Source organism: Oncorhynchus kisutch, linkage group LG6 (genome assembly GCF_002021735.2).
Source record: "Oncorhynchus kisutch isolate 150728-3 linkage group LG6, Okis_V2, whole genome shotgun sequence".
Lineage (NCBI taxonomy): Eukaryota > Metazoa > Chordata > Actinopteri > Salmoniformes > Salmonidae > Oncorhynchus > Oncorhynchus kisutch.
Genome location: NC_034179.2, coordinates 67,975,839 through 67,996,424, shown reverse-complemented (window position 1 = coordinate 67,996,424; position 20,586 = coordinate 67,975,839). Strand labels below are relative to the sequence as shown.

The window sequence follows — 20,586 nt, the reverse complement described above, 5'->3', positions numbered from 1 at the left end:
GGTAGACCTTAACTGTTTGGGCAACATAACAGCATCTTATTGTGCAGAAAATATTTGCAATGTGATGGTTAGGTATTGTCAACTACACCCTTCTGGGTGTTTGACTTGCCTAAATGGGATGTTAACCTATATGCCTGCTGAATTGGCTCAACTTGGTAACATTAACGATAGCAGGGGTATTCAACGCTTACCCTGTGAGGTCTGGCGCCTGCTGGTTCTGTTCTACCTGACTTGCACCCACCTGGTGTCCCAGGTCTAAAACGGTGATTGGGGGGGAGCAGTGAATTTTTCTACTTCCCAAGTGTCCAATAAGCTGGATGAATGTTTGTCCAGTATGAAGGAAGTTGGCACTGGCTAAACTTTAGCTCAATAACCTCTATACCAGGCTGTATCAGGAAGGCCATAATTGTCACTGGCCACCCTAGTCATATTGTTCTCTCTGCTACCACATGGTAAGCGGTACCGGAGTGCCAAGTCTAGGTCCTCATTGCCATAACCCTGAAGTATTCCGTTAATGGTGTAGTTAACAAAACAATGGACGCTGGCATTTTTATGCAGTGTAGAAAGTAAATTTAATTTTACAATACTTTTCCACAAACATGCTGCAAAATTCAAACATGTTAAATGAAAGTAAACATCTAAACATTTCTTTACTATTGTATTTGATATACTGTAGCTTAGTAAACTTCATGTTCACAGCACATTTACCATGGAAACCAAGGAACAAAAACATACTTGGATGAAGAAAAAATAATTTATCCCACAAATGCCATGCAAAGAATGTTTTGGCAGTTAAATACAAATCTTTCATAGTTGTATCCAAAATACAAGAGAACTGAATTTCTCCATGGCCACAGTTTATGAAAATCATTTAATTCTTAAAAGGTTATGAATATCAAATATATATATATATAGCACCATAAAAGACAATGAAGGGGTTTCACAATAGAAACAAGCACACAGACCCATGTTAGTGCAAAGACCAACAGTTACACATAAACCAAGATCAACTAGTTAAGCACAAGAGGACATGTTCACACTGCTGCATGCACATATTTTGGTTAACAAACACACCCTCAAAGTCTTGTTTTCTTATATTGGTTATAATATTGATGAAATAATGCATTTGAACGTCATGATCAGAATAGTGTAGCCCTATATTTTGTGCGTTTCTTTTCTTCATTCAAATACCATTAATTCTCATGTTTAACATTTGTGTTACAAGGACGATGGAGACAAGGTTTGTCACCTCAAAACAGTCATACCATATATTAACAATGTAATGTATATTTCCACCATTCAGTCTTGGATGCACAGTCTAAAGTTTGAGTGAAAGTACAGCTCAAAGCTTAGGATCTCACTGCATTAGGAGAGTACCTTGATAAGACGTTATTGCTTGACAGTGACCTTAGGCAATCTTTGGCATCACCATGGTCACCTGAGCTGGTTTACACCAGCCAATGCGTAAAATGTACATTTTCATTGAGACTAATACTAGTTTGAGTTTCACTCAGGGCCAGACATTGAAACAAACAGTAACAACAGTAAGACAAATCGACAAAGCTAACATTTAACTGAACTTTGAGAGAAAAAAAAATAGTTCAAGAAACACCTACACATGATCAAACAGTGACAGACAGTTAAATCCTACCTCTAGAGACAAAATATATGAGAAATCCACTTGAAATGGGACCTTGTATCACATTCAGATAGGTCTCTACATTAGTGAGATGGTTTACCAAGTGACACATTTACTTTAAAGACCGATCTTGGACTAACACATTTTGTTAATATTGTTGACCACATCAATCTCTGAAGCCTAATTTCAGCATGCCAACAGCCAATGACAACACCTTTCTCAATAACCATAACGACGAAGAAGCCTATAATACAATACGCTAAGATTTCCTGAGAGTAAATTGTCAACCTTACTGGTATATAAAGTGAGACAATGGAGTGCAGTCGGTATTTGATAAAGTATGTAGATTATAATCCCTCATATGGCACAAAATAAATTACCATATGTTTGTAAATTGGCTCTGTTATATACTGTATGCTTTGTTAATAAATATTTTATGTGATATATTTTGTTTTATAAATCAATATTGACATTCATTTAATATCTCCCAACGAAAGGATGGCCTATGAATAAAATGTGTGATCATGAGTCAGTGAGTGTGACAATTTAACCCAAGCCTACCAATCACTTACTAAGAAATATGCACACAAAGTGATTTAAATTGTCATGGAAATCCCCTTGATGTGCGGATTGACCAGAACCTGACTACCTTGCAACAGGAGTTTACATTCAAATTCTAAAAGAGGAAGAGTAAACATAACATTATTTTGAAGATTTTCTTTTACAAAAGGCAGTACATTCTCTATTTAGATAAATGGTTCTCATGTCGTTGATGGTAGTGAAGTGATGAAACACTAATGATGATAATGATGAACAATAGCCCGACTCTTACAGTGGCTTGAATATTTCCTCGACTCACATTTATAGTATCGCTCTGAATTATGACATAATTCATGTAGAATAATGCTACATACATTAGATATAACACATTTCAGATAGATCTCTGTACTATTTGACACAAGAGTCAAGGTTTGCATATCATTGTGTAGTAAACTATGATATAACTAAATATTACCACAGTGAATGATCTGTTTTTCATAGAGTATAATTTTTTGATTTGACAAATGTGCCTGCAATCAACTGGCCAAGAGGAGTAATATTTGTAAACATACTTTAAATTAAGGCATGGTAAATATAGTGTGGGAAAAGGATCGACCTGAGATTTGGGGCTCGTCCACATTCTCCATGGTAAATGTCCCAGTGATAGCTGTCAGTCATGATTGGCGATCACACAAATGGAACACAAGATCCAGAGATTGTGGTCAGGTGCTCAAATCTTAGTTGAATGTGTGGAACTGGTATGAAGCTGATTGGTGGGGTGTTTCTACTTTATATCTGAGTGATTGTTTTTTTTACCAGTAAGGTTTAGTCCATTCAATACCGACATACATTTGAAGTCGGAAGTTTACATACACCTTAGCCAAATACATTTAAAACTCAGTTTTTCACAATTCGTGACATTTAATCCTAATAAGAATTCCCTGTCTAAGGTCAGTTAGGGTCACCACTTTATTGTAAGAATGTGAAGTGTCAGAATAACAGTAGAGGAGAGAATGATTTATTCAGCTTTTATTTCCGTCATCGCATTCCCAGTGGGTCAGAAGTTTACATACACTCAAATTAGTATTTGGTAGCAATGTTGTTAAATTGTTTAACTATGGTCAAACGTTTTGGGTAGCCTTCCACAAGCTTCCCACAATAAGTTGGGTGAATTTTGGCCCATTCCTCCTGACAGAGCTGGTGTAACCGAGTCAGGTTTGTAGGCCTCCTCGCTTGCACGCGCTTTTTCAGTTCTGCCCACAAATGTTCTATAGGATTGAGGTCAGGGCTTTGTGATGGCCACTCCAATACCTTGACTTTGTTGTCCTTAAGCCATTTTGCCACAACTTTGGAAGTATGCTTGGGTCCATTTGGAAGACCCATTTTCAACCAAGCTTTAACTTCCTGACTGATGTATTGAGATGTTGCTTCAATATATCTACATAATTTTCCTGCCTCATGATGCCATCTATTTTGTGAAGTGCACCAGACACTCCTGGAGCAAAGCACCCGTACAACATGATGCTGGCACCCCTGTGCTTCACGGGTGGGATGGTGTTCTTCGGCTTGCAAGTCTCCCCCTTTTTCCTCCAAACATAATGATGGTCATTATGGATAAACAGTTCTATTTTTGTTTCATCAGACCAGAGGACATTTCTCCAAAAAGTATGATCTTTGTCCCCATGTGCAGTTGCACAAGATTAGTCTGGCTATTTTATGCCGGTTTTGGAGCAGTGGCTTCTTCCTTGCTGAGTGGCTTTTCAGGTTATGTCGATATAGGACTCGTTTTACTGTGGATATAGATTATTTGTACCCGTTTCCTCCAGCATCTTCACAAGGTCCCTTGCTGCTGTTATGGGATTGATTTGCACTTTTCGCACCAAAGTACGTTCATCTCTAGGAGACAGAACATGTCTCCTTCCTGAGCGGTATGACGGCTGCGTGGTCTCATGGTGCTTATACTTGCATGCTATTGTTTGTACAGATGAACGTGGTACCTTCAGGCGTTTGGAAATTGCTCTTTATTTTCTGAGGTCTTGGCTGATTTCTTTTGATTTTCCAATGATGTTAAGCAAAGAGGCACAGAGTTTGAAGGTAGGCCTTGAAATACATCCACAGGTACACCTCCAATTGACTCAAATTATGTCAGTTTGCCTATCAGAAGCTTCTAAAGCCATGACATCATTTTCCAGAATTTTCCAAGCTGTTTAAAAAGGCACAGTCAATTTAGTGTATGTAAACTTCTGACCCACTGGAATTGTGATACATTGAATTATAAGTGAAATAATCTGTCTGTAAACAATTGTTGGAAAAATGACTTGTGTCATGCACAAAGTAGATGTCCCAACTTGCCAAAACTATAGTTTGTTAACATGAAATTTGTGGAGTGGTTAAAAAATGAAATTTGTGGAGTGGTTAAAAAATGAGTTTTAATGACTCCAACCTAAGTGTATGTAAACTTCCGACTTCAACTGTACATACACCCTGTTTTTGGAAAATCTGATTATATATACACTCAAACATCACATAGTTTATCCATCAAAAGATTACCCTACCTCAAAGTAACGAATACGAGAGATGCACAAAAAGATCTCGGATTTGAAAAAGTCGTACAAAATCTTTTTTTTTTAAGTACAAAAAACTGAACTGAAACATAAAGTTGTTGTCATTTACGCACCTCTTTTTTTCCCTTTATTTTCTACTCTCCCCGTTTGCCGCTGTCTGTTTGGAACTAGTCTTTGAGCCGCTCTGTCCTGAATCTCTCTATGGGCACAGCTTGGAGCACTTGGTGACCTTCCATGTTAATGTTGTGGGGATGCCACCCAGGGCCCATGGTCTCTGGTGCTGTGGAGAAGGAGGGAGTGGACAGGCTCCTTCTTGCCCCCAGGCTGGCCCTCCGGTGGTGGGTGCAGCAGTGCCCCACGGAGGCTCAGGGCTCCTGTTTGATGTAGTAACTGCAGCCGGAGCCGTTGTTCTCTAGGTCAGAGGCTGTGCCCTGCGGGAAGTTGAACTCGTCCGTCTCCTGAACCTCCTCCTTCAGCGTTACCCCTTAAAAAAAAGAAGAAAAAAAAAAAGAGGGCAAGTAGAGAAGTAGGAAAGATGGTGAATTTAAAGTCAGGAAGGAGAGGAAGAATTATAAAACTCAGGAGATAAAGGAGAAAATAAGTTGCCTTATCAAGATGGTTGATGTTGAGATGGGGTAGAGTCCTTGGACAACTACACTTTTCTGTTTCAGCAGCGGACATCCCTACCCAACTACCAGGCTTAACATGGGTTTCTAATTTGAGTTCAGTTGGTAGGGTGGCTTAGGTTACCTGGCTTTCCGTTGGGGCCGAGTTCCTGGGCTGCCGAGGGAGGCTGTGCGTTCCCCGGGGCAGATGCTGGCATGGGAGGAGATGGGTAGTCTGACGGGGTCATGTTCTCGTCTCCAGATAGGTTCCTCTGGGGCACTCCACTCAATACCACCCCCGACAAACTCACTGGCCGCTTGCCAATGGGGATCTTCCTCTCTAAAAATCAAGACAAAGGTAAAATGGTTTATCAGCTCTGCTGTTACCTTCATGTCTCTTATACCTTTGCTGTTTTTGACGTGTGACTACTTATTAATGATTAATAACATAAGGTCAAATTTAAATATTCAAATCTAGGTAAAAATGTCTTAGAAATGTATGTTATTCAGGAAAGCTTGATGTTTATTTTTTTTTATTTAACCTTTATTTAACCAGGTCGGCTAGTTGAGAACAAGTTCTCATTTGCAACTGCGACCTGGCCAAGATAAAGCGTAGCAATTTGACACATACAACAACACAGAGTTACACATGGAATAAACAAAACATACAGTCAATAATACGGTAGAACAAAAGAAAACAAAAAGTCTATATACAGTGAGTGCAAATGAGGTAAGTTAAGGAAATAAATAGGCCATGGTGGCGATGTAATTACAATATAGCAATTAAACACTGGAATGGTAGATTGGCAGAAGATGAATGTGCAGGTAGAGATACTGGGGTGCAAAAGAGCAAAATAAATAAATACCAGTATGGGGATGAGGTAGGTAGATAGATGGGCTGTTTACAGATGGGCTATGTACAGGTGCAGTGATCTGTAAGCTGCTCTGACAGCTGGTGCTTAAAGCTAGTGAGGGAGATGTGACTCTCCAGCTTCAGAGATTTTTGCAATTTGTTCCAGTCATGGGCAGCAGAGAACTGGAAGGAAAGACGACCAAAGGAGGAATTGGCTTTGGGGGTGACCAGTGAGATATATCTGCTGGAGCGCGTGCTACGAGTGGGTGCTGCTATGGTGACCAGTGAGCTGAGATAAGGTGGGGCTTTACCTAGCAGAGACTTGTAGATAACCTGTAGCCAGTGGATTTGGTGACGAGTATGAAGCGAGGGCCAACCAACGAGAGCGTACAGGTCGCAATGGTGGGTAGTGTATGGGGCTTTGGTGACAAGACGGATGGCACTGTGATAGACTGCATGCAGTTTGTTGAGTAGAGTGTTGGAGACTATTTTATAGATGACATCACCGAAGTCGAGGATCGGTAGGATGGTCAGTTTTACGAGGGCGTGTTTGGCAGCATGAGTGAAGGATGCTTTGTTGCGATATAGGAAGCCGATTCTAGATTTAATTTTGGATTGGAGATGCTTAATGTGAGTCTGGAAGGAGAATTTACAGTCTAATGTAATGTCTGGCATGACTAACAAAGACTGAAGGAACATAAAAACCAAGCATACTATAAAAAGATCTACACTATGGGCCTACATAATCAAATTATTTGTATTTTATTGCAGTCATTGAAGATTTTTCTTCAGCCTGAGGTAACAGCTTCACACTGGTACGAAAAGTCAATCTGGTGTAGGAGGGTTTTGACTTGGTTTCAATGCTGTTTTGGTGTGAATAGAGATGCAGAGCAACAACCGTGAAGAGCCACGGTGAGTGCAGCTTTTCCCTTAAATCGAGAAAGCAAGAGGGAAAGGGGAGGGTGCAGGGGAGGAGGCAGGGGCAAAACGAGGCGACGGATGACCCACTTTTCTTTTGGCCTTTGTACTGCTGGGATTTCTTCTTCTGCTTTGTAACACTCGGAGGGAGCTCTCTAGAGGCTGAAAAAAAGCACAAACCAGAGAACAACTCATTCATTCATACATTTGTTCAGCACAGATCGTCTCAACTAATTTAAAAAAAATGCAATGCTTTAGCTCAATTTTCCTACATTACTAGAATTAGTATCAGATTAAAGGTTTGCGTAAAAGTCACAGTGTTTTGGTTATCTGAAGGTTTCTGTGTTTTGCTTAAATGAAGTTTGATGTTTTGACTGTCTTGGTGGGTGTTTTTTGTATTTAGCAGTTCTACCTGTATTGGTAGTTTTGGTTATTTGGGAGATTACAGTCAAGGTCATTTGGGGGATGATGCTAATTAAAAATCTGACTTGGTTTTCCAAAAGGTTGTTTTGGGCTAGACTAGAGCTAGTTCAGACCGTGCACTAAGAAAATGTATATCTTTGTCCATCTTTGACTTTGTGTAAAAATGCTGAAAAATCCCAATAAACAGAATATTTAAAAAACTCACCTAGCACAGCTGGTGGCTGTAGTTGGTAGCCAGTCAGCTGACACCAACCCACAGGGTAGAGGTCAGGTGATTCACAATCCACCCACTGATCATACTCGTCCTCCCAGCCGTCAAAATGGATGCGCAGCAGTCTATATACAATACGTGTCACTGTGGCAACACACACCAGCCGGGGCTCCATCAGGTCCACAGCCTCCAGCTTCATGCCAGGGCGGAACCCATGGTTTGGAACCTCCTTTAAAGTCAACAAAGAGAAGGGGACATTCAGCTGGTGGACTCAGGGAATTTCTCATAACACTACAACTACAAGCAAGCAAAGTTGTACATTGGTGGGCTACTAGTCTTAACTTCACTGCACTCAGATGCCATTGGTCTTTCTTATTCGGACTAATATCCTGTAACGACTACACTACTGACAGAAATCAAGCAATTTGAAAAAGCCAAAGTGCATAAACAATCAAACTTCAAATAGATGAAAAAATGTAAAGGGTTACTCAAATAGCAAGTAGTTGGTTTTGACAACAAATTCAGTCTAACTAACAGACTGAGAACAAAAGTAAAGAGTCAAAATGACTTAACAGGCAAAATAGCTAGCAGACAAAGCTGAACAAGGTTACCTTGTTAAAGAGCTTCACCGGAGCTGCCACTGAACCCGTTTCCCTGAGGTAGTCAAACCATCTGAATGGGAGTTTTGTGTACCCTGCAGAAAAGACTTACTTATTGAGGCTACAAGTAACAGCAACTGGCTGGCCAATTGAAATAGCCACTGTGAGGTAAGAATCAGTGGTGCGCACTCTCTTGGTACTACAAATAAACTCAAATAGACAATTGTGATTATGCTTTTACCACACAATGTAATGTAATTCAGTATGTACCACGTGGAGGGGTGAGTTCAATTGTGTTGATTTCACAGAATCCAGCAGGAAAGATAGAGGGAGAGGTGGAGTGATAGCAGAACCAGTCAGAGCCATCAGCTGCCTCGGAACCATCAATTCCGATCATGAGGTATCCATCCGCCAAGACCTGGAAGAAGAGAAGGCAGGGAGGGTGAATGTGTACAACTCTGTTACACGTGCAATGTCATTTGTCTTTATTTCCCTCATTTCTCTGTCAGTCATATTTCTCATCACGATTATAGGGCTTACCTTTCTAACAGTAGCAATACAAATAGCTGATAGATTCAGAGGGTCAATAGCCTCCAGCTTCATGCCATCTTTAAACCACTCCCCGCTCTGGTCAACATCCTTCACCTGAGAGAGATTGTGCCACGTATCAAACAAATGTCAGAGACCAGAAAAATATTTAAATCAATTAAGTCAAGTGGCAGATTGAAACATTTATTTGAACTCACCTTCACAAAAAGCTGTCCTGGGGCATCTACTTGGCCATCAAGTTTCTTTGAAACATCTGAAACAAGGAAGAGTGTCGGTCATTAATGGACAACAATCAAACCCTAAAAGTCCATATAAATCATACAGAAACAACTAGAATCTTAAAGTGCCTAAGTGTTTCACCCATGTTGAGATTTTCAGGATCCTTAAAACACTAAGCAAATCTTTACCCTTATGCGTAAGACCCTCATGTGTAAGACCCGCGTGCCTAGTCTCGCATGCCCTCCCCACTATGGTCACTGACCCGATCTCTTGAAGCGGTGTCCGATGCCGCGGGACCAGCCGATGCTGTGTATCAGTGGGCTGTACATGTGGCACCAGAAGTCATCCGAGCCGTCCGAGCACTCCTCGTAGACGAGCCGAAGTCGACCGCCGATCACCTGCTCTACCAGGGCCACCCGCGTCCGGCACAGGTGAGTCTTATCCACCACCTCCACACGCATCAGCTTCTTAAAGGGGAACTGCATGCTCTGCTGCACCTGGGGAAGGGCGAGGAGGTGAAGATTCTACAAGGTTACTTGACAATCCAGTTAGGCATTATAGCATATGTCACTATATAATAATACATGCAATGCATGTTTGTACTGGTAGTGGCATAAGTTTATTAGCATTGCATCTGTGGAAATAATGCAAGCATATTCATCTTCTCATATTGATATTTGATGCATGTTTGTACTATGAGTGAGGTGCTGGAGTGTCTTGTGATGAAGAGTTGTAGCTCACCTTGGTGGAGAAATCAATAGGTAGAGTCTTTGCTCCTGTTAGGCATTTCACAAGAAACGCTTTCCAGTTGGTGCACTTGTGCTGAATGGCTAAGGTGAAACAGTCAGACAACGTTTGGGAAAGATTAGAAATGATTCTCTCAAACAGGTCAGAAATTATAAATGACTTAACACTTGCCCCACCACTTGTAACAGAGCATATATCCTTATCTTGGCAAAACAAAGTACAGTACTATAATTTGTTCTTATTACCTTTCAGAGAACAGACTACGCATGCCGTGTACATAACAAAATACAGTACCTTGTTTAAAAAGAGTACTGAGCACTGATTTGGTGACCTTGAGCATAATTCAGGAAAGGTGCAAAATAAAGGCATTATCATTATTATCCTTATGGCCACAAATATCCTGGCTGCCTCCAAGCTCGTCATCAAGCTCGAGGCCCTGTGCAACTGGGTCCTGGACTTCCTGACGGGCCGTCCCCAGGTGGTGAGGGTAGGCAACAACATCTCCTCCCCGCTGATCCTCAACACTGGGGCCCCACAAGGGTGCGTTCTGAGCCCTCTCCTGTACTCCCTGTTCACCCACGACTGCGTGGCCACGCACGCCTCCAACTCAATCATCAAGTTTGCGGACGACACAACAGTGGTAGGCTTGATTACCAACAACGACGAGACGGCCTACAGGGAGGAGGTGAGGGCCCTCGGAGTGTGGTGTCAGGAAAATAACCTCACACTCAACGTCAACAAAACTAAGGAGATGATTGTGGACTTCAGGAAACAGCAGAGGGAACACCCCCCCATCCACATCGATGGAACAGTAGTGGAGAGGGTAGCAAGTTTTAAGTTCCTCGGCATACACATCACAGACAAACTGAATTGGTCCACTCACACAGACAGCATCGTGAGGAAGGCGCAGCAGCGCCTCTTCAACCTCAGGAGGCTGAAGAAATTCGGCTTGTCACCAAAAGCACTCACAAACTTCTACAGATGCACAATCGAGAGCATCCTGGCGGGCTGTATCACCGCCTGGTATGGCAACTGCACCGCCCTCAACCGTAAGGCTCTCCAGAGGGTAGTGAGGTCTGCACAACGCATCACCGGGGGCAAACTACCTGCCCTCCAGGACACCTACACCACCCGATGCTACAGGAAGGCCATAAAGATCATCAAGGACATCAACCACCCGAGCCACTGCCTGTTCACCCCGCTGTCATCCAGAAGGCGAGGTCAGTACAGGTGCATCAAAGCTGGGACCGAGAGACTGAAAAACAGCTTCTATCTCAAGGCCATCAGACTGTTAAACAGCCACCACTAACATTGAGTGGCTACTGCCAACACACTGTCAATGACAGTATAATGTTACTTACCCTACATTATTCATCTCATATGCATACGTAGATACTGTACTCTATATCATCGACTGCATCCTTATGTAATACATGTATCACTAGCCACTTTAACTATGCCACTTGGTTTACATACTCATCTCATATGTATATACTGTACTCGATATCATCTCCTGTATCTTGCCTATGCTGCTCTGTACCATCACTCATTCATATATCCTTATGTACATATTCTTTATCCCCTTACACTGTGTATAAGACAGTAGTTTTTTTTGGAATTGTTTGTTAGATAACTTGTTCGTTATTACTGCATTGTCGGAACTAGAAGCACAAGCATTTCGCTACACTCGCATTAACATCTGCTAACCATGTGTATGTGACAAATAAAATTTGATTTGATTTGATTTGTTTTCTAAGTGGCTCCCTCTGTTACTCTTACACTTGGGAGGAACCAGGGGCTTTCCTCCTGCTGCACACCAGCCCACCGGGTGGATGTCAGGGACACAGATGTTACACCAGAAATCCCTGCCAGAGTCACCATCAAACCCCTCGTACCGTAGCAGTGCCTTAAAGCCTGCGGAGAGAAACACAATGATGTTTTAAGATGAGGAAAACCACTGATTTTCTACAAATGTTGTTCATGAAATACCCTTAAAAATGAATCATACATAGGAGTATTGTTGGATGAGAGAAGTATCTATGTTTCCAAGCATTGTGTGTAGGTTACATCTAAGCGTAACATGTCTATGTGTAAACAGAGTTTGATGAAAACAATGCAGAGAAAGTACCCCATCATCTATGAATCCAACCAGGTACATTTCAGAGTGAAGAGGATTCTCTGGGGCTTCTTTGTTACCTGCTAATTTGATAACTCCTGCTATCCAGTACACTTTCATTGGCAGGCCGCTGTCTGTATTGGGCACCTCTACCCTCACCCCTTCTGCAAGGTCACCCCAAGAAGTTCCCATGGGAACCTAAGGCAGAGAAGACAACACACGCTGAACATAGAGAACGACATCACAATACAAATATGTCCGCTCAAAAAGGACTGCTATTAATTAAAACAACCAAACGCATCATGGCAAGCTAATACTCTTCATTGTCACCTATCCTCACAATTAGTGCAGCTTCAACAATGTAAAAAAAATATTATACACACACAGTTGAAGTCAGAAGTTTACATACACCTTAGCCAAATACATTTGAACTCAATTTCACAAATCCTGACAATTAATCCTAGTAAAAATTCCATCTTAGGTAAGTTAGGATCACCTTCTTTTTTTAAGAATGTGAAATGTCAGAATAATAGTAGAGAGAATAAATGTATTTCTTTCATCACATTCCCAGTGGGTCAGAAGTTTACATACACTCAATTAGTATTTGGTAGCATTGCCTTTCAATTGTTTAACTTGGGTCAAACGTTTCAGGTAGACTTCCACAAGCTTCCCACAATAAGTTGGGTGAATTTTGGCCCATTACTCCTGACAGAGCTGATGTAACTGAGTCAGGTTTGTAGGCCTCCTTGCTGGCACACGCTTTTTCAGTTCAGTCATTGTCCATTTGGAAGACCCATTTGCAACCAAGCTTTAACTTCCTGACTGATGTCTTGAGATGTTGCTTCAATATATCCACATACTTTTCCTACCTCATGATGCCATCTATTTTGTGAAGTGCACCAGTCACTCCTGAAGCAAAGCACCCCCACAAGATGATGCTGCCACCCCTGTGCTTCACGGTTGAGATGGTGTTCTTTGGCTTGCAAGACTCCCCCTTTTCCCTCCAAACATAACAATGGTCATTATGGCCAAACAGTTCTATTTTTGTTTCATCAGACCATAGGACATTTTTCCAAAAAGTACGATCTTTGTTCCCATGTGCAGTTGCAAACCGTAGTCTGGCCCTTTTATGGTGGTTTTGGAGCGGTGGCTTCTTCCTTTGCTGAGCGGCCTTTCAGGTTGTGTCGATATAGGACTGATTTTACTGTGGATATAGATACTTTTTTTTTTGCTGTTTCCTCCAGCATCTTCACAAGGTATTTTGCTGTTGTTATGGGATTGATGTGCACTTTTTGCACCACAGTACGTTCATCTCTAGGAGACAGAAGACGTCTCCTTCCTGAGCGGTATGACGGCTGCGTGGTCCCATGGTGTTTATACTTGCATGCTATTGTTTGTACAGATGAATGTGGTACCTTCAGGCATTTGGAAGGTGCTCCAAAGGATGAACCAGGCTTGTGGAGGTTTACAAAACATTTTATGAGGTCTTGGCTGATTTCTTTTGATTTTCCCGTTTTGTCAAGCAAAGAGGCACTGAGTTTGAAGGTAGGCCATGAAATTCATCCACAGGTACACCTCCAATTGACTCAAATGATGTCAATTAGCCTATCAGAAGATTCTAAAACCAGGACATTTTCCGGAATTTTCCAAGCTGTTTCAAGGCACAGTCAACTTTGTGTATGTAAACTTCTGACCCACTGGAATTGTGATACAGTGAATTATAAGTGAAATAATCTGTCTGTAAACAATTGTTGGAAAAATGTCTTGTGTCATGCACAAAGTCGATGTCCTAGGCGACTTGCCAAAACTATAGTTTGTTAACAAGACATTTGTGGAGTGGTTGAAAAACAACTTTTAATGACTCCAACCTAAGTGTATGTAAACTTCCGACTTCAACTGTGTGTGTGTGTGTATATATATATATATATATATATATATATACACACACACACAGTCCGGTGTATGTGACAATAAAACATAAATATATATATATTTATTTATTTATGTTTTATTGTCACATACACCGGAGAGGTGCAGTAAAATGTGTTGTTTCACAGGGTCAGCCATAGTAGTATTGCGCGCCTTGAGCAAATCAGGATTAAGTGCCTTGCTCAAGAACACAGACAGGTTTTTCACCTTGTCGGCTTGGGTATTCGAACCAGTGACCTTTCGGTTACTGGCCCAACGCTCTAACCGCTAGGCTACCTGCCATCCCAGAGTCCCCCAGAGGCAGAATGACACCGTATTTCCAAAACATCCAGATGAGCTATTCATCACACTGTTTGATGGGTCAGTAGGGATGAGGTATATTCTAACATACTTTCTCTGTTGAGTTTTGTTGTAATGGAGCATAAAACATCTTACCAGGTTACAAATCAACACATTCTAATATCTAGAAGAATCTACTTCTTTATAACAACCAAGATAGGCCCAAACTGAAATTCAATTACTTCGTATTTATTGTAATATTAGTCCCTTAATAAGTAGTCGTCATGAGAGGCAACCATAGACGCTTGCATCTTTTATCCACTGAGTGTGATCTCTACTTTAAAAGTATAATGTTACTTAAGATATCCCATATTGGCTGTGTCTACATGTTCTTACTTCCACACACTGTCACTTTTCACCAGCATCCATTTAGAGTGTTTGAGCTGAGCGTCGCTTACATGTTTGAAACAGCCGACAGGTGCCCCGTTAATGTCGCCGGTGCCTATGTAGCGTCCCCAATCAAAGCCTTTCACAGGAATCACTGCAACCACCACAAGTATCGTCATAAGAGAACACAACTCAATCAACGACCACCTTATTATCATCACCTTCTTTATTTACAGTGAGAAAGATATCATCGCAATCTAGTCCCTAGTAGAATCATCTTTGAAGACTGTTGCACCTATACTGTAGTCATTTGTAATTGGTAATAAATACATTTCACGTGTCATGGACTTTTACATGGAACTTACCTGTTTTTGATTTGACTTGATTCTGTTGGTTGGCTTGGTACTGTTGGTTGGCTTGGTACTGGGCATAGGCAGCCAACTTCGCCATGAGAGGCTGCTTCTGTAATACTTTAGCCTTTTTCGTTGGTGGTTTACCCTTTGAAAATAATAATAAAGGAACAAATATTGGAGAGAGAGAGAAGAAGAATCATACAGGGCCAGGCAGGTTTCCTTTGTCCCAGGTTTATTCGACAAAAATAAATCATTGCGACGTGTGTAACGGAAACGGCAGATTATAGGATACATTTTCTGAAGATCAACAACACTTGTATCAGTTCGACTGAGATGGATATATTTTGTCTAACTTTCTTTACTGCGACAAAATATGATGGAAACGGTGTTTTTCTAAAACAGGATTGCAAAATCATTTAGAACGTACGCGGGGCACATGTCATCACGTAGCCCTAACAAAAACAGATCTACTCAACATTTAACACTAAATACCTATTGCTGCCTAAATCTATTTTTTTAACTATTAAAATTGTGTTGTTTTTTTGCAGGACAACGATTGTCCTGAATTTCAAGAATGACTGAACTGCTTCACCTTACGTTTCTGGTTGGCTGGATGCAAGTTTCACCATGACTATGCTAGGTAAAGTCCCGCCTTATCTCTGCTCGCTGGTCACCATAGCTCCACCAACCTGTAGCACGCCTTCCAGCAGGTATATCTCACTTGTCACCCCCAGAGCCAATTCCCCCTTTGGCCGCCTCTCCTTCCAGTTCTCTGCTGCCAGTGACTGGAGCGAACTACAAAAATCTCTGAAACTGGAAACACTTATCTCCCTCACTAGCTTTAAGCACCAGCTGTCAGAGCAGCTCACATATCACTGCACCTGTACATAGCCCATCTGTAAATAGCCCAAACAACTACCACTTCCCCTACTGTATTTATTTATTTATTTTGCTCCTTTGCACCCCAGTATTTCTACTTTGCACACTCATCTACTGTCAAATCTACCATTCCAGTGTTTTAATTGCTATATTGTATTTACTCCGCCACCATGGCCTATTTATTGCCTTTACCTCCCTTATCTCACCTCATTTGCTCACATTGTATATAGACTTATTTTTCTACTGTATTATTGACTGTATGTTTGTTTTATTCCATCTGTAACTCTCTGTTTTGTTATATGTGTCAAACTGCTTTGCCTGCCTGGTTCTCAACTTGCCTGCCTGGTTAAATAAAGGTGAAATAAATAAATAGAACTGACACGGACCGTTGCAATACGTGGGAACATGATAGTTATTAGAATATGACAAATATTAGTAAATTATTGCAGTATATCCATCCTGGCTTTTGCGGGCTACCTGAGACATGATAGGTGGGAGGGCATCCAGGCTGTCAACAATTTATTAATGCTCAATTTGCCTTAAAGGTTAATGGAAACACTAACTACTTCATTTGTATATATTTTTTGGTGTGACGTCATTACGTCCAGCTGTTTTTATCGACAATATAGTTCAATGGAAACACAATGTAGCAGGCAATTGTTGCATCTATTTTCTATACAAACTTTCCAAATGTCAAAAAAATACTAATAAAAATCATTACTGGACCAGTTAATGGAAACATAGCTACTTATAGATACACAGAGGATGATGCACAGAGGAAGGAATTAAAATGAAATAAATACAACCTGTTTACACAACTTTTCAATGTCAATTCAACTTAAAAATGGTGGTTATAGAGGAACATACAAGGACAATAGAAGTAGACTTAGTGCAGTTTGCTGTTACCTGCAGCCTGGCCAGTATGCTGGCTTTTTTAGAGTTGGATGAGTAGCTCCTTGAACAGGATACACTGCAGAAGCGCTTGGTTTTGGAGTAGAAAGCATCTCTCACTCCCACCATCCCACACATCTCACAGGTGGCTGTGGAGAGTGAAACACACACACACACACACACACGAGGGATAACGAGGTGTGAGTACTGTTCAGTTGAAGAGATGGCCATATAATAGAATGCTAAAATCTCAGTTCAACCCTGTAATAAGTGGTTATTTATTGCCTTTACCTCCCTGTAATAAGTGGTCATCAGTGGTTATGTTCAATAGGCAGAGGCAGTCACAGTACTACTAACCCATTCCTGCCTTCCCATCGGGGTAGGTGTAGACCTGGCCGTTGGTCTTGATGATGGGCAGGCTGGCAGGGAGGGAGGGCACTTCTTCATCACTGTCCTCAGAGCTCGAGCTACTGCTAGAATCCTCACTGCAGCTGTCATAGCCATCGAACATCCCAAACGAGTCCCGCCTCTTCCTTTCTGAACGAACAGTCCGTTCAGCCTGTAGGAGAGAGAGGATCGTGTCAGATAGAGATAGCACAGTGCAGTCAATGTAGTCTCACTTACCCGCATGCCACTGCAGGTGGTTGCTTTGCATGATAACCTACTGCTGATTTTTTTTAAATCTGAAAACGGCAAAGCAATAACTGCATCCATAAACCTTTTTAGATAAGCGTTCATATAGGTCCAAGAGGATATGTAGCCTATGTGCAATGTTTCCATGCAACACGGACAGAATTCAGATGAAGAGTGAAGGGGATTTTGAAAGTATAACATGTCAATTCAATAGCTACATACCAATTAATTAATCTATGAATAACACTGCATTGAACCAACATGGACATTGCTGAGAACTCAACATGTTAACCAATTATAACCGTAACACCCACCACCACATATCTGGTGGTAGCTCACCTACCATTTTTACACTAAAACAAGTCTGTTCTCAGTGATCAAAATAGCGACATATTGTGACAACATACAGCAAGTAAGCTACATGCCAAACGTTTTGCACTGCAGTAACCGATAGCTAATGTCATCGGTGGTGCACCGCCCCCTTTCTATTCAGAACCTCTGTTGCCAAAGCACAATATTGAAATGACAGCTGCACGCGCTGGCTCATGACCTGATATCCCAGGAATTAGTCTGCAAGACACCACAATACAGCGTCAAAAATCACTGCAGTGCGGTCTATTTAACATGACGGGCCTGCCTTCTTGCAATGATTTGCTAGCCAGCTAACGTAACGTTAATGGTAGCTGCTGAATCTTGCGCCGTTATACAAGCGGACAAGCTGCCCTAGAAGGTTGGAAGATTGTTGAAGATGCAGCACCACAGCTTGCCATCAACAGCGGCTAGCTTTATTAAACAATTGAAAGGCAGGCAATGCTGGAATAAAGCTGTCTGTTTTATTTTCTGCGGCTACAGTAACTAGCTGGCACTACTGTTGCCTCGCCTACCTAGCTAAACTAGCTGCTGCAGTCTGACAACCACAACAAAGAAAGGGGAAATAGGATTACACCAGAGATGTACACCGAACACAATAATAGCGCTCACCAAATCTCTTGCGTTTTCCATCAGCCCTTCATGCAGAGCGTTTTCTATTTTCTCTTGATACAGTGGCGAGACAGTGAAGAGAGGAAAGTTAATGGTAACCTAACATGCAAAAATAAACTCCGCTAGCTAGCTAGCATAGCATATCAACAAAATTATCATATTTCAAACGCGCAGGCGCGGAATACAGCCGCTATTTCCTGATTGGGCAAGAAACTCTTCTTCATCTATATAGCATGCAGGTTAGCCATGTGAAAGTACTTTACCGCCATCTATTGTACTGTATGCACATACGTACAGTATAATGCATTACAGTAAATACACTACATGACCAAAAGTATATGACACCTGCACGTCGAACATCTCATTCCAAAATGATGGACATTAATATGGAGTTGCTCCCCCATTTTCTGCTATAGCAGCCTCCACTCTTCTGGGATGGCTTTCCAATAGATGAGGGAACACTGCTGTAGGGACTTGCTTCCAATCAGCCACAAGACCGTTAGTGAGGTTGTGCACTGATTTTGAGCGATTAGGCCTGGCTTGCAGTCGGCATACCAATTCATCCCAAAGGTTTTCTATGGGGTTGAGGTCAGGGCTCTGTACAGGCCAGTCAAGTCCTTCCAAACCTATCTTGACAAACCATTTCTGTATGGACCTTACTTTGTGCATGGGGGCATTGTCATGCTGAAACAGGAATGAGCCTTCCCCAAACTGTTGCCACAAAGTTGGAAGCACGGAATCGTCTAGAATGTCATTGTATGCTGTAGCGTTTAGATTTCACTACACTGGAACTACGGGGCCTAGCCCGAACCTTGAAAAACAGCCACAGACCATTATTCCTCCTCCACCAAACTTTATAGTTGGCACTATGCATTCGGGCAGGTAGCGTTCTCCTAGCATCCGCCAAACACAGATTCATTAGTCGGACTGACAGATGTTGAAGTGTGATTCATCACCCCAGAAAACGTGTTTTCATTGCTCCAGAGCCCAATAGCGGCGAGCTTTACACCAACCACTCCAGCAGAGGCTTGGTATTGCACATGGTGATCTTAGGCTTGTGTGCGGCTGCGGATGCGGCCATGGAAACCCATTTCATGAAGCTCCCGATGAACAGTTATTGTGCTGACTTTGCTTTCAGAGGCAGTTTGGAGCTCGGTAGTGAGTGTTGCAACCAAGGACAGACCATTTTTACGTGCTACGCACTTCAGCGGTCCCGTTCTGTGCACTTGTGTTGCCTTCCACTTAACGGCTGAGCCATTGTTTCTCCTAGACGTTTCCACTTCACAATAACAGCACTTACAGTTGACCGGGGCATGGCCGAAATTTGACAAACTGACTTGTTTTATGACAGTGCCACATTGAAAGTCACTGAACTCTTCAGTATGGGCCATTCTACAGCCAGTGCTTGTCTATGGAGATTGTATGGCTGTGTGCTCGATTTTATACCTGTCAGGAACGGGTGTGGCTGAAATAGCCGAATCAACTAATTTGAATGGGGTGTCCACATACTTTTGTATATATAGTGTATGTCTGTACCAGTATGGAAATGTTGGTCATTATATGAAATGCAATATATTTCTGAATGATTACCCAGTGTACTCTATAAATCAATTCATAAAGAAATAAGGCAGAGATTGGGAGAGGGGTAAAAATAAAAAATAAAAATAAAATATCCTTTTGAGCATGGTCAAGAATTAAGCAGTGGATGGCCTATCATCCTAGACACAGTAGATCAGGCCAGCATCACTGAGGTGCATGGCTCAACACCCAGTGGCCAACACCTTCCATTGAGTTTGCAACAGAGTAGTGAAGTAATAAAGAAGTGCTTGATGGAGCAAAGAACTGTCAAACCTTTAGGCCTATCTAACCAGCATCAGTCAGACAGAAGATAACCTTACGACTGTAGAGAAGATTACCTTTGACCTTGCTGGATGAATACATCAGCAAATGCCCGAAGCTATACTAAAGATAGAATTTCCCCCCCAAAAATCAAAAAGTATATATTACAGTATTTATCTTGGGAATCGACTATTCGCTCTGCTAGTGCACAGCAAGCGGTACCTATGCACCAAGTCTGGAACCAACAGGACCCTGAACAGCTTCTACCCCCAAGCAATAAAACTACTAAATAGTTCAACAATAGCTATCTGGACTATCTGCATTTACTCTTTTTGCAACTCTCATCACATACGCTGCTGTTACTTTTTATTATCCATCCTGTTGCCTAGTCACATTATCCCTACCTAAATGTACATATCTACCCCAATTGCC

The 20,586-nt window shown here is 41.7% G+C and overlaps 1 protein-coding gene across 1 annotated transcript; it reads right to left on the bottom strand.

Annotated features, from left to right (window-relative positions):
- Positions 1-1,087: 1,087 nt before the first annotated feature.
- LOC109891904 (MBT domain-containing protein 1-like) lies at positions 1,088-18,477 on the bottom strand. Its single transcript, XM_031827249.1, has 17 exons — positions 18,316-18,477; positions 17,059-17,260; positions 16,717-16,850; positions 14,944-15,076; positions 14,650-14,732; positions 12,064-12,181; positions 11,647-11,781; positions 9,862-9,950; positions 9,383-9,617; positions 9,099-9,154; positions 8,893-8,997; positions 8,623-8,770; positions 8,365-8,447; positions 7,748-7,982; positions 7,210-7,281; positions 5,494-5,688; positions 1,088-5,227 (listed from the first exon to the last, which is right to left on the bottom strand). The coding sequence occupies exons 1-17, from the start codon at positions 18,334-18,336 to the stop codon at positions 5,109-5,111; spliced, it is 2,163 nt and encodes a 720-aa protein (XP_031683109.1). The 5' UTR covers positions 18,337-18,477; the 3' UTR covers positions 1,088-5,108.
- Positions 18,478-20,586: the final 2,109 nt, after the last annotated feature.

Excerpts from the sequence above, each read along its gene's own strand:
- LOC109891904 (XM_031827249.1), bottom strand. The coding sequence starts at position 18,336 with ATGGAAAACGCAAGAGATTTG. Across the intron at positions 14,733-14,943 it reads TCAAGTCAAATCAAAAACAG|TGATTCCTGTGAAAGGCTTT; the intron begins GTAAGTTCCATG and ends TGGTGGTTGCAG. Across the intron at positions 8,998-9,098 it reads CAGGACAGCTTTTTGTGAAG|GTGAAGGATGTTGACCAGAG; the intron begins GTGAGTTCAAAT and ends AATCTCTCTCAG.